The 13,004-nt window shown below is 60.3% G+C and overlaps 1 protein-coding gene across 3 annotated transcripts in view; it reads left to right on the top strand.

Annotated features, from left to right (window-relative positions):
* Positions 1-13,004, top strand: part of COL16A1 (collagen type XVI alpha 1 chain) — a 49,921-nt gene that overhangs the window by 32,358 nt on the left and 4,559 nt on the right. For all 3 annotated transcript variants that reach the window (XM_021684179.1, XM_021684177.1, XM_021684178.1), the window contains 16 exons: positions 607-660; positions 1,223-1,276; positions 1,822-1,875; positions 3,433-3,477; positions 3,594-3,647; positions 3,972-4,007; positions 4,363-4,425; positions 6,802-6,873; positions 7,073-7,126; positions 7,722-7,766; positions 7,984-8,028; positions 8,348-8,401; positions 8,800-8,853; positions 10,852-10,902; positions 11,178-11,267; positions 12,677-12,712. In XM_021684179.1, coding sequence (XP_021539854.1) covers positions 607-660; positions 1,223-1,276; positions 1,822-1,875; positions 3,433-3,477; positions 3,594-3,647; positions 3,972-4,007; positions 4,363-4,425; positions 6,802-6,873; positions 7,073-7,126; positions 7,722-7,766; positions 7,984-8,028; positions 8,348-8,401; positions 8,800-8,853; positions 10,852-10,902; positions 11,178-11,267; positions 12,677-12,712 — 861 coding nt within the window. The remainder of the gene's footprint in view (positions 1-606; positions 661-1,222; positions 1,277-1,821; positions 1,876-3,432; positions 3,478-3,593; positions 3,648-3,971; positions 4,008-4,362; positions 4,426-6,801; positions 6,874-7,072; positions 7,127-7,721; positions 7,767-7,983; positions 8,029-8,347; positions 8,402-8,799; positions 8,854-10,851; positions 10,903-11,177; positions 11,268-12,676; positions 12,713-13,004) is intronic.

Here is a 13,004-nt window from a genome sequence, read left to right as displayed (position 1 = left end):
TGAGGGGTGGGGGGCTCTGGCTTCGATTGAAAGCGATCTCCCTTTCCACCCTAAAAAGTGACAGGGACGGCTCTGGAGGGAGCAGTCTGCCCATGTCTCTCCCCTGCATCCCTAAAAGGAGGTGATTTGTGGCTGGGGGTTGGGGGTGGGGTACAGGTAAGTGTTGGCTATCCAGTGATACATTTTGGTCGAGGAACATCATTGTAGGGATACCTCTCCTCACAGTTGCCCCTCAGGGGAGCACACATGTGTCAAACTCCTGAAGGTACAGCCCCGCCACTTACCGAAGTAGGGCACACCAGTGACAGTCACCTGCCTGAGAGGTACCCTCTGAGGGTCACCTACCTGGGGGGGCATATCTCCATAGTTACCTGTCTTGGGGGTATGCTCTTGAGAGGCACCCCTGTGTGAGAGTCTACAACTCTCACAGTTACCCTTCTGGGGTACACCCCATGGTCACCTTGCTGGGGACCTAAAGGGGGGGGGCATCAGTGATTCCCAGCTCTGCCTGGACTGGGGACAGAAGGCTGCAGAGCAGGCAAAAGGAGCTGGGGGCTGGGTGGGGACAGCCCTCCCCGGCAGGTTCTCATGATTTTTCTCTCCAAGGGTCTTCAAGGAGAGCGAGGCCTCAGGGGCCTGACCGGAGAGAAGGGGGAACCGGTAAGAGGGGGCCGGCAGGGGAAGGCGATGGATGAGGAGCCCTGGGGAGGCAGAGGTGGGGCCCCCGGCGATGGCTGCTGAGTGGAAGATGGGAGGTGGATTCCTTTTGAAACTCACTGCCCCTGATCCCTCAGATCGAGGGTCTTCATAGCCCCTCGGGATCAAAGGAGGCTGATCTCTGTGTGCCCCAACCCCCTAGAAGGGGTGAACAGCCCTGCCCCCCGGCTTCCAGCAATGTCTCCCGGCTCCTCCTGCCACCCCTTCCACGCCCCATTTCCTCCACTCCCACCCTCATCCTCCCTGCTCTGGGCCTTTTCCTCTGGCTCAGCTCCCAGGTCCCGGCCAGGCAGGCACATGTCCCTGAGTCCTGGGCTTGTGGTGGTGGTCTCAGCCAGAGGAACCTGGGCCTTTAGGAGCTGGCCCGAGGTGGTGGCTGTCCTCGGATGGGCATGTGCTTGCTCAGTTGGCAGCTCAGGCATCCTGGTTATGGCTGCTCTTTGCCCAGGGAGGGGGAAACAGAAACGTTGGGGGGCTGGTCCGTAATGTCTCCCTTTCTCTGTAGGGTCCTCCAGGGCAACCTGGCTACCCAGGTGCCATGGGCCCCCCAGGACTGCCCGTGAGTAAGGGGATGCTGGCTCTGAGGGTAGCAGAGCCTGTGGGTGGGGATGAGGACAGGGCCAGGCTGACGCATCCCCCAGCAGGCTCCCTCCCTTCCAAGCATTTCGGCCTGTGCCTCTGCCAGGCTGTCCGCCCCTCCGTCCATGCAGGGCTCCCCAAAGCCCCTGTGGTAGCGCAGCGTGGCCCTGCCACTCCACTTCGGAGGTCAGCTGCAGCCACTGCACCCGGAGGGCCAGACTCTCCGAGCACCCAGATCCCAGGACTGAGCTCTGCCTCCTGGGGGGGCGGGTAGGAGAGGTGGGAAGACCACGGGAAGCCTACCCCCTACCCCGGGCTGGAGGCTGCTGGGTGGGCGTGGCCCCGCTTTCCGCTGGGGGCCGCAGCGGCGGGTGGGGCGCAGCCCCCCGCCCCCTCCCCCAGCCGTCTCCCTCCGTGCCATCTGCCTGTAAGTGCCAGCCTGGGCCAGCGGGCAGTCTCCACCCCTCGCATTAGCGCCATGACAGTGGGCCACGGGGCTAATTCAGCTCTCTGCTCGCTTGTCAGGGCATCAAGGGGGAGCGGGGCTACGTCGGGCCCCCAGGAGAGAAGGGAGAATCGGTGAGTCGCGGCTCGGCTTGGGGCGGGGGGGGGTGGGGTGGGCAGGAGGAAGGGCTCCAAACGGAGCAGTCCCTGCCCCACGGCCACCCGAGACTTTCCTAGCAGCCTGCGAAGGAAGAGACCTGACCCCGCTTCCCTGCCCCCTGAGTCACTCCAGCTGCGGCGCAGGCAGGCGGTGCAGGCTGGTTACCGCGGAGGCGGAGGCGGAGGCGGAGGCAGAGGCGGAGGGAAGGCTGGAAGGAGGGTCGGAGCGGGTTTCATGGAGATGGGCGGGCCAGGGCTGCCAAGGGGTCGGGAGGGGTCGGGAAGAGTCAGCCAGCAGGAGGGCCTCCTCTTCCCCTGCAAAGGCAGGTGGGCGGGCAGGTGGGGGACCCCAGACCCAGCTTGGAGCCTGGCCTGACCCGCAAGCCCAGAGCCACCTTTCCAGGCTGGGTGAGCGCGGGGGCGGGGGCTGTTATCAGGTGAGGCCATCACATCAGAGAGGTTATCCCCAGGCTCAGGAAGTGACATGGCTCACCCAGCAGGCTGCCGCGAGTCAGTGAGTGAGTTAGGGCAGCGCGTGGACTTGCACCCGAGTCCCTCTGTGACCAACCTGCCAAAACCTTAGTCTTCCCTTCCCCTCACACGTCAGTGAGGCCCGGGTGGGATGTAGCCGACCCCCTGTGCATTTACTCAATAACAGACATTCCTCAGGGGACTTCTGGGTAGCAGGCTGTTCTGGGGGTGCCACAGTGAATAAAACAGGCACCTGTGCCCCTTGATCTCAGGAGCTCACATTCCAATGAGGGAGGTAGATAACAGATGAATAAGCCAATGCATATAAATGAGAAAGCAATGGAGAAAAGAGAGCAGGGTAAGGGGCCAGCTGGTGTACAGGGTGCTATTAGAAGGAGGATCGGGAGGCCTCTCTGAGATGGTGCTGTTGGACCTGAGCCCCGAATAGAGTGGGGGAGGGCACATGGTTATCTATCCTGGGGAATCCCAAAGGGAGTAGGTGGGGGCACCTCAGGAAGAGATTGGAGCCATCTAATCCCTTGGTAAGGTTTTAAGAGCCCCAGAAAGGGTGGGGGAATGGTAGGCATTCTAGGGAGAGGGGGCAGCTGTGCAAAGGCCCAGGGGTACAAACAGCCATCTGACCAAGCAAGGCAGAAGATAAGACGGGGAGAAGGAAGTGAAGCAGGAAAGGGTGGGTGGTACTAGATCACAGGATACCTCAAAACCCAGCACTGGTGGAAAGAATGTACCTCATTCAGTTGGACAGAGGGGAGCCATGGAAGGCTTTGGAGCAAGAGAGTGTTATAATCAGAGCTATGCTGGAGAAGAGGAGATGGCAGCCAGTTGCTGGCTGGATTGAAGTGAGCCAGGAGGTGGCAGGACTAGTTAAGAGGCTGATTCAATAGCTCAGGCAAGAGAAGGGAAGCTGGAGCAAACCAGGGAGAGGAGTCCTGCCGGCATCCCCATCTACTCTCTGTTCCCTGTTCCCTGTTACCTGCCCCATCCCCTGATCTCCCACCTCCCCCAGTCAGAGTGATTGATTCTGCTCCTTTGTGTCCCCAGGGCCCACCAGGATCTGAAGGCCTCCCAGGTCCCCCAGGCCCAGCGGTGAGTGATGGAGGAGACAAGGAACTGTGGACATGGGGACTCCGGGTCCCGGTCCAGCCCTGGGGTCTAGGGGAAGAAAGACTGGGTTCCAGCTGCCTTGTTCTCTATGGTGACAGGGTCCCCGGGGAGAGCGAGGACCCCAAGGAAACTCGGGAGAGAAGGGCGACCAGGTGAGTGACCACAGGACCTGGCTGGCTGTCCTGACCGTGGGGGAGGGCTGAGAGGGGGGATGGGCACAGGGAAGGGGCTAGGTCCTCTCCCTGGTTGCCACCCTCACATGTGGAGGGGTGACCAGCTCTAGCCTCCAGTCCTCACCCGTCCTTGAGTTGTAACCTCCCACCTCGTGACTAGAGCTTCACCTGCTGGTCATCTTGGGCAGAGTGGAGGGCAAGGCCCCATGGCTCAAGGCAGCCTCACCCTGTTACTCTCCATCTGGGCCGCCAGGAGGGAGAGAGTGGGCGGCACAGCAGACTGTCCCTTGCTTCTTCCCCTAGGGATTTCAAGGCCAGCCAGGCTTTCCCGGCCCACCGGTGAGTGAAGACACAAAGCCAGCCCTGTCTGTGTGATCCTATTTGGGAGGGGCAGGCCTGACCAGGCCAGGCTGGGCTAGGATGGGCCGGTGGAGGGGAGGGAAGAGGCATGGGAGGAACAGCCTGGGTGGCCAGGCCTGATTCCAGGAGCCAGGACCTGGAGGGCAGAGCCTCCTGGGTGGGCCCCAGCGAGCAGGCCAGCCAGCAGTAACGCTCCTAGGTGGTGTTTCTAGGAAGTCAAAATGCATCAAAATGCATCATATTAACTGTAGTGAAGCAGACCCAGGAGGAAGACGGAAGGGGAGCTCCCCCTCCAGCCCCATTCTCATTTCCGCCTGCTCCTTTGTTGATACAGGGTCCCCCTGGATTCCCGGGCAAAGCTGGAGCACCCGGCCCACCCGGCCCCCAAGCGGAGAAGGTGAGCGGGACCCCAAGTTGGCCACAGCCACAGATCTGAGCCGTGCAGCTCCCACACCCCATCCCACCCCGACTACGGGGCCTTTGGAAATTCAAGGACTGACTCCGTTTCCTTTACGTCAAGGGTGGGGAAAGAGACCTGCAGCATAGATTCAGCAACTGCCATAGGGCGACAGACCCGTGGCCCCAGGATGGCAACTGTGCTGCGCAAGTCCCTGCCCGCTGGGAGCAGGGGGTGGGCCAGAGGCAGAGAGGCGCGCGAGAGGTGGTGACTGGAGCGCAGGGGGCTGGATTCATCTCCAGGGGGAGGGGCCAAGTGGAGGGGGAGGAGCCGAGGGGAAGGGAGGGGGAGGAGCTGAGGGGAGAGGGAAGCGCATCCAGACTGCAGAGCCGGAACCCAAAGCCCGAAGCCCAGAGGCCTGAAGCCAGCGCCGCTCTGGCCACTCACCTTCTGGGTCTGACAACAGCAGGAACGGAACATGTGCAGATTGTCCCCAAGGGCCCAGAGAGGACAGGCATGGCCTGTGAGCTGGTGACAAGGGTCGGAAGGAGCAGAGGCCTGGGGAGCCCCCACACTGGCTGCCCCTGGGCTTGACTTGATAGTTGGTCCGGGGACTGACATCCCTGTTTCATCCCAACCTCTGGGCTCCCCAGAGGTGATGGCTGGATAGTATAATGAGGCCCCAAATTGACTTCTAAGCTTGGGGTGGGGGGCTTATAACCCAAAGGGGGAGGCAGGAGGCCTGTAACCTCGGGTGGAGCCTCTTTCCTCTGAAAACACACATAGCACAACAGTCAGAGCTGGAAAGGACTTCTAGAAGGGCCACCTTGGTCTAACCTCTCACTGTGAGGCAATGAGGCCCAGAGAGGCTGAGGGCATCCCAGGGGCACACAGCAAAATAGCAACAGAGCTGAGACTCCTCCCAGCCCAGGATAGCGCCCGGGCACCTTGCGGCCTTCCCAGAGCCAGCGCCTGTCAGCCACGGTTGAGGCGGTGGTGGGAGCCACCACCCTTCCCTTCTTTGGGGAAGACCCGGGTGGCAGCCCCTGCCAGAGCCCTCCGGGCTGGCTTTGTACCCCAGTGCTGCCTGCTCTCCTTAGGCTGGTCACTGCAGAGAATCCCAAACCTCTGGCCAGGGGTTCTCCATCTCCACTCCCTGTGGGACTGACATTTTCTGGGGGTGTGCTGACCCCTCCTGGTAGCTGGTGGCATTGCAATGCCACCCGGGGCTCTCCTTCCCCCCCCACCCCCATGGGGGGGTCTCTAGCGGGATCATTTTCACCTTGGCTGGTCCACAGCCACGGCTCCAGAGCAGCCACTCTCTTCGCACTAGGGTACGCGGCAGCCCGCCACACCAAGCTGCCCCCCTTCCTTCTCTGGTAAACATTCTAGTTCACACGTTGATGCTCATCATCCCCCTGCTTTGAACAGTCAGTGGCTCCCCAGTGCCTGTAGCAGTGGTTCCCAGACTTTATTTTGAAGTCCCTGAGCCCTTTCATCACACAGAAGCTCACAATGTAGATAACATATATGAGTGGAGCTGCTCTGGCTAAGGCAGGGGCAGGGGTCTTGGGTCCCACCCTCTGGGCTCCCACTTCGTGCACCCATCTTTGATGCTCCTCCAGGAACCCCCAGGGCTCTGAGGAGTACAGTTTGAAAAGCACTGGTCTGTGAGATAGAGTCTAGCACAGTGTTCGGGGCCCTCCCCCCATCAGCCTCTACCTTCCTCCAGCCTTGCCTCCCACCCCACCCCTCACACGGGCTCCCAGACGCCCTGGCTAGGCCAGGCATGGGACCACTTCCAAATCTTCATCCTTCTCTGAAGTTCCCTCTGGCATGCCCTCTTCTCCTTCCCCACTTGCCCATATCCCGGCTATCCTTCAGAGTCTAGAGTCTGGTGGTGCTTCTGTGACGCTTCCCTTGAGCCCTGGCCAGAGTGAGCCGCTCCCTCTTCGGAACGGGACTATGAGCTTCTTGAGGACAGCGGCCACCCTTTTTTTCATCTGGAAGGATCAGCGGCTGTATAGTGCTTGGCACTTTTTTGGGACCGATGTGAACGGAACGTATGCCTTTAGTTGGCACACGTCACTGAGCACCCACTCTGCCGGCCCCTGGGTCAACCCTGAAGAAGATGCTAGACCGAATAGGCTCTGTCCCCTCCTCATAGAACAGTGTGAAAAGGGGGGTGCTTTGCAGACGAAGACAGATCCTCTTGCGGGAGTGGTGTGGAATATATCCAGTGAGGCCAGAGCAGAACTGGGGCTGGAAACCAGCTGCCCTGACTCCCAGTAATCATCAGAACCCAGTGCCCAGCACCTCGTCCCAGGGCGGGGCAAGGCCCCACTGACTTTGTTGTGGGGGTGGGCTCCTTTCCAGGGCAGCGAAGGGATTCGAGGCCCACCAGGCATGCCTGGTCCCACTGGACCACCAGGATCTCCTGGGATTCAGGTGAGTGTGTGTCCTCTTAGTGTGACAGGTATGTGCTGTGCGCATGTGTGTGCATGCGTGCATGCACGTGTGTGCATGCGTGTGTTTAGTTGCGGTGGAAGTTGGGTGAGGGGTGGACAGGGTGGAGGGGCTCGGTCAGGTCTCTCACCTCCTAGGGCTCCAGCACAAGCATGCATATATGCCTTTTTCCTGTTTCTAGGGCCCTGCTGGTCTGGATGGTCTGGATGGGAAGGACGGCAAGCCTGGCTTGAGGGTGAGATGATAGGCACCTCCTTCCTTCTTCCTCCAGGAGTGAAAGTCAATGGAACCCCAGTGAAGGAAACCGAATCCCCCGACACCTCTGCCTTCCCTCCACCTGCTTCTCACCACTTCTCTGATGGCTCCAGGGCCCCTTGGTTCCTCAGTTCTCCTGGTAGCCTTAACCAGGTTGCATGAGCTGGGTGTCACCAAAGGCAGGCAGCCAAGGGAGTGGATTTATATCCAGAAACTCAGGCAACTAAAGATACTAGGCTGGGTGTCAGGGAGAACAGGCTGTAGGCACGGAAGGACTCGAGCAGCCCTGGCTCCATGGATCTGGTTTTGCTGGGGAATCTGGAAGGGATGGGGCATGGCAAAGGGCAGAGCATCAAGGCCAACCCCCTTCTGTACCCAAAAGAGGGAAATTGAGGTTCAGAGAGGGATTCACTCAGGGTCACAGCCAGTCAGAGGCCGAGCCCAGCTTAGATTCTTCCCTCTGCCTCCCGTGACATTCCCTCCATCCTGGGATAGCCAGGGAGGGGCGGGAGAGAGGGAAGACAGTGGTGAATGAGTGGGCATCCTGTCTCATATGCCCCTGGTCTCTTCCCTAGGGGGACCCTGGTCCCGCTGGCCCCCCTGGACTCATGGGACCCCCGGTAAGTTGAGCTGTAGGAAGGAGCGGAGAGTGGGGAGGTCCCAAAGCTGAGCAGGTGTGGGGTCTGCCTCGGTGGGTGGGGCAGCTCAACTCCAGATCCTCCGAGGACCATGGTATGATTCTGGATGGGTCTGATTTCTCTAGCCTGAGGACGGAGGCAAGGGAAGTGGCCTCTGCTTGGGGTGAGGGCCCTGGCAGCTTCCCGCTTTTTCTTCCAGGGCTTCAAGGGGAAAACAGGACACCCTGGCCTTCCAGGACCAAAGGTAAGGAAGGGCCTGGTGACCTCTGCCAAGCAGGTCTTCTCGGCTCTCCTCAAGGCCTGACCCCAGGCAGACAGGGCAGCCCAGCTGGAGTGCCCGCGCCACCAGAACCTTGGTGGAGATGCCATGCCAGCATCTGAGCCTCCTGAGCCACTGGTGCCAGCAGAGTGGGTCAGGCTTCGCCGTCTACCTGCCTGAGGGCATCAGAGGGCTGCTGGCCAGAGCCGGGCAGGGGGCAGGGCTCTTTGGATATGGGGTCAACGTGGGGCTGGAGGAGCCAAGTCGAGGCCTGTCGAGCTCCAGTTGGCCCGCTCTCTTCCAGGGCGACTGTGGAAAACCGGGTCCCCCGGGCAGCAGTGGCCGGCCCGGATCAGAGGTAAAGGCAGAGGCTCCCTTCAGACAGCCTCTGGGCTCTGCTGAGTCCGAGACACAGCCGCTCCCTCCCTCTCCCTGGCCGCTTGGCTGCCTTCTCTCCTGGGCACATTTTGCCCCCAAACTGCACACCTCCTCCTTCCTGCAGCCTGTTGGGTCCCTCACCTAATAAGCCGGGCCTGGCTTCTCGGGCTGGGGGCTCTGATTTCTCTCTCCAACAATACTTATGGGCAGGGCTGGTCCTCGGGCCCTGGACAGCATGGGCCTGGAGGCCAGGACTCAGCCCAGCGTCTCTGACTATTGCCGTCCCGCGTGCTCTGCTCAGCCTTCTCCCACCTAACGACCCCGTGCAAGTAAGTCTGCTTCTGTGTTGCTTTTTTTTTTTTTTTCTGGCTCCTACAGGGTGAGCCTGGTGTCATGGGACCTCAGGGAAGACCCGGCTCCCCTGGCCATATCGTGAGTTAAACCGTTCTTGCCCCCGCCTTTATGAGAGTGAGGGCTCTGCTGGGGCTAGGGTGGGCGAGGGCGATGGCCTGAAAGAGCTGACCCCAGGCGTAGCCCCATAGCGCAGTGAGGGGCTCTGGGCCCACCTCATCCAGTGGCCCCCAGGCTCTTTGCTGTTTTCTTATTTTCCGGGCACATTTGAGTTTACTCATCAAACAGGGATCATTCAGTTATTCAACAAACAATAATCGAGCACCTGCTCTATGCCAGGCACCGCTCCAAGCGGGGGGCTAAGAGTGAGATAGACAAGGTCCCCTGATCCCAGAGCTTGCACACAGGCATAACAAACCAACAGATTAATGCGGAAGCGTCGGGCAGGGATCTGATGTCACAGACAGGGCCTGGGAGGCGCCTTTAGATGCACCTTTACTGCCCAAGTGGCATTTGAGCCAAGGCCTGAAGGACAAAAGGAGCCATCTGTCTAGCAGTCTGGGGGAAGAATGTCCAGGCAGGAAAGCAGGGTGGGGGTGGAGGGCCACTAAAAGCTGAAAGCCTGAGGCAGGGAGGGGCCTGGGGTGTAGGGGGAGCCCCAAGGTCAGTGTGGAGTTTGACAAGGGCATGAGTGAGAGCAGGAAAGCTGTGCTTGGAGAAGATCTGCTGCAGACCTGGGACCTCGGGGGTGTGGGCAGGAGGGGAGGGGCACAGGTGGAAGCGGGGATGTCCCTGAGGGATGGTGTGGTTGCGGTGGAATGGTGGTGGCAGGCAGAAGGGCTGTGTTTGGAGGACTTGCTGCCGACCTGCATGAGGGAGGGGCTGGGAGCGGGAGCAGTGGCAGGGGGGGTGGAGGGGGATGACTCCTCCTCGCCCGGGGGGCCGGGTGTGTGGGTGGTGCACTTACAGAGGTAAGACAACTTGGAGAGGACAGTTATTAAGCAGTAATGAGTTTCCCGTCTGAATTTGCTCCTCGGTAACATAGATGGCTGCCGACGGGCGCCTTTGATCAGTGTGATGCCCCGAGCGGATGGGGGTCCTGAGCAAAGGAAACACTCTGGTGTTTGAGTGCAGGACTCTTGTGGCAGATGTACCATTTCCAAGAGGCTTCTGGAAATGTTAAAAATAGTTCATGAGCAGAAAGAGGAACTCTCGCATCCTCATCACCGTGTGTATGGATCTCGAGGGATCCAGAGGCCCTGGCTCGAGGACTCTAGGTTTAGCCTAGTCCCTGCTCACATTACACATGAAAGGAAGTGCACACTCTGAATTGTGAGCCCATCATGGACTCACTGGGGGCTGGGGAAAGGGGACGCAAGGTCCCCCCCCTCACTTCTGTCTGCCCAGCCTCAGCCCCTGCTCTGTGTCAGTCCCAGTGCTGGGCATTCCTGCCCCAGAGGTCTAGAGAGGGGTAGAACAGAGTCCATGCCTCCAGAACTTTCCATCTGGGAGCGTGGAGGCAGGTGCCGTGAGAGAGGCCTGTGTGCCCTGGGCTTCAGAGAAGGTGTAGCTCTAACCAGGGAGCTGGCATTTGAGCTGTGACTCAGAGATGGGGAGGGCATTTGGGCACTGCCTCAGCCCAGCAGGGTGGGAGCACCCCCACGAGTTGAGTCCCATTGCCCTCCAGGGGCAGCAGAGCAGGAGACCAGGGAGGCCCAGGGTCCGAGGGCCGGCCTTATCCGTTTGGTCTCTGGGATTGGGGTTAAGCCCCTGCTACGCAGCTCCCAGCTTCTGCTCTTTGCTTCTCCCACAGAACAGGAGGAAGTGGGGGGCCTCAGAAGACCCCAGGTCCAACATAGTTAACCTTCAGGCCTTTGCCCTCTGCCCTCAGCTCTGGCCGTGGTCCTGTGAGCTCAGGGACCCCCCAGGGGTCAGCTCTGGCACAAATCTCTTGGTAGAAGATCAAGGGCAAGAGCAGAAGGGAAGGAGGGTTTAGGGAAGAGAATGGAGCTGCTGAAGTTCCATTATTACCTTATTACCTGAGACTCTTTCCATCCCACTGACTTCATTTTTCTTTAGGGCCCACCAGGGCCTCCAGGCCAGCCGGGCCCCGCTGGGATCTCTGCAATGGTGAGTGGCCTGCTCCCCGCGTCCCTCCCTCCCGGGAGCCTGGCTGGGAAGAGTCTGTGTCCATCCCCCTCCTTCCCTGGCTTCAGCCTCTCCTGCCTCCTGGGTCTCCCCAAGTGGCATGCAGTGAAGGCCTTTGGAGGGGCCCTGCTTCAGATTCAGACAGCGCCGCCCCACCCCACAGGGGTCCCTGGCACACAGCAACACCTGCCTCTTCTGTGTGGGCTTCACTGCTGCCTCTCCTGTCCCCTCTCACCATCCACCTCCTTTCTCTCCAGGGCCTAAAAGGAGATCGGGGAGCCACTGGAGAAAGGGGCCTTCTAGGCCTTCCAGGCCAGCCTGGCCCCCCCGGACACCCTGGCCCCCCGGTAAGACCCCACATCTCACTGCACAGCCCCGAGGAAGAGGGCCAGTCTGCGCGTCTGGGGTCTCCAGGGAAGGAGAGGCTGTGAGCAGGGAAGCTAGCAGCGTGGGGCTTGTGCCTGAGGATCACGTCATATCTGGAAGAAAGGACAAGCCCTGCCAGCCAGCGCTTGCCAGGCGCGCACCGGGCCTCCGCCCCTGGCCATGCACCACTTGCGCCGACCCCTCGACCTGGTGTCAGGCAGGGGAGACCTGGCACCTGTTCTGCCCCTGCCCCCTGCCCCCTCCCCGGGGGAGCTGGCTGGTAACCACAGAGAGTCTGGGAACGTCAGGAACCAGAAATGCAGCGCCATTACCGCAGCCCCCTCGGCAACTCAGAAACCACTCCTGGTCTCAGCTGGCGCTTCATGCTCTGAGAGCCGTGATGCATTGGCCACGGACAGTGTGCTGAATGGTGACCTAAGTGCTTGACATTTTGTCATTTAATCGGTACTGCAATCCTATTTACTAGGTCTGATTGTCCCCCATTTTACAGATGAGGAAACCAAGGCTCAGCCAGGTTAAGTAGGTTGCCCAGAATCGTAACAGCTAGTGAGCGGAAGAGCCTGCCTGATTCCAAAACTTGCATCCTTAGCCACTCTGCAATCCTCCCGCTTTCAAAGTTTCCAGACAAGTGACCCACATCAGGTGGTTGGACTGCCAGTCTTAGGGATGAAGTCTCCTGGGGAAACTGAGGCAGGAACCCAGGTTTCCTAGCCCCCCAGGTCAGGGTGTTCTCTTCTGGGAACAGTAGCCATGACCCTGGGGCTGGTGGCCTCAATGGGATGGATGACTCCAGCCTGTGCAGCGGTGATGGTTGGCCCAGCCGCCAAGAGGGCTGAGTCTCACCTACACACTCTGATTCTTGCCACAGCCCTGGGGCAGGTGGGTCCCTCCAACCTTCTGGCCTTCCCTGGAGCCTCCAGGACCCCTGGATACATCATCCAGTTGCCTGGCAATCAGAGTCTTCCCCACCATCTCACCAGAAGCAGGCTGGGCCCACGATGCAGCCCATCCTGTCCTGGGGAGGGAGCAGGCTCGGCAAACATGTAACATAAACTCAGAGCTAGGGCTCCTGCAAGATGCGGGGGCCTCGCGCCAGGAGCCGGGAGTGTGCAGTCCGCTCTTCCCTTGCCCGGCTCGGTCAGGGGGCAGCCAGGGCTGTTGGTGTGGGGCTCCGGGACAGGCTAGAATTGGGGATGGGGGGTGGGGATCTAAGTTTCCATGGTCTGTGCCCCGAGGGTCTGAGGGTGAGGGCTAGAGAATCGTGGTCCCTTGGTGGCCCAGGGCTGGGCACCTGTGGTGGGCAAGGGGAGGCAGGGGACGCCATGCTGGATTAGTGCCTATCACACGTCTCCCACTCTCTACTCCACAGGGTGAACCCGGTACAGATGGTGCGGCCGGCAAAGAGGTACTGTCGCGCTGGGCTTCTCCTTTCCGTGGGGGCGGGGGGTGCTGCTGCTTGTGCCTCGCCTTGCCCTCACCCTTCTTTGTTCACTCACTAAACACTCCCTGAATGCCAGACTCCCTCCAGATGGATATGTAGGAAGTTGGTGGCCCTTGCTGCATTGGGGAGAGGGACTGGGGACTGGGGAGAAGGATGCATGACACTTGTTCTTCACTATTTTTCTTACTCTGTACCTGGTCAAAGAGAGCTGATGATGATGGTGGTGGTGGTGGTGGTGGTGGTGGTGGTGATGGTG

Source organism: Neomonachus schauinslandi, chromosome 4 (assembly GCF_002201575.2).
Source record: "Neomonachus schauinslandi chromosome 4, ASM220157v2, whole genome shotgun sequence".
NCBI lineage: Eukaryota > Metazoa > Chordata > Mammalia > Carnivora > Phocidae > Neomonachus > Neomonachus schauinslandi.
This window is presented reverse-complemented; position numbering and strand designations above follow the sequence as displayed.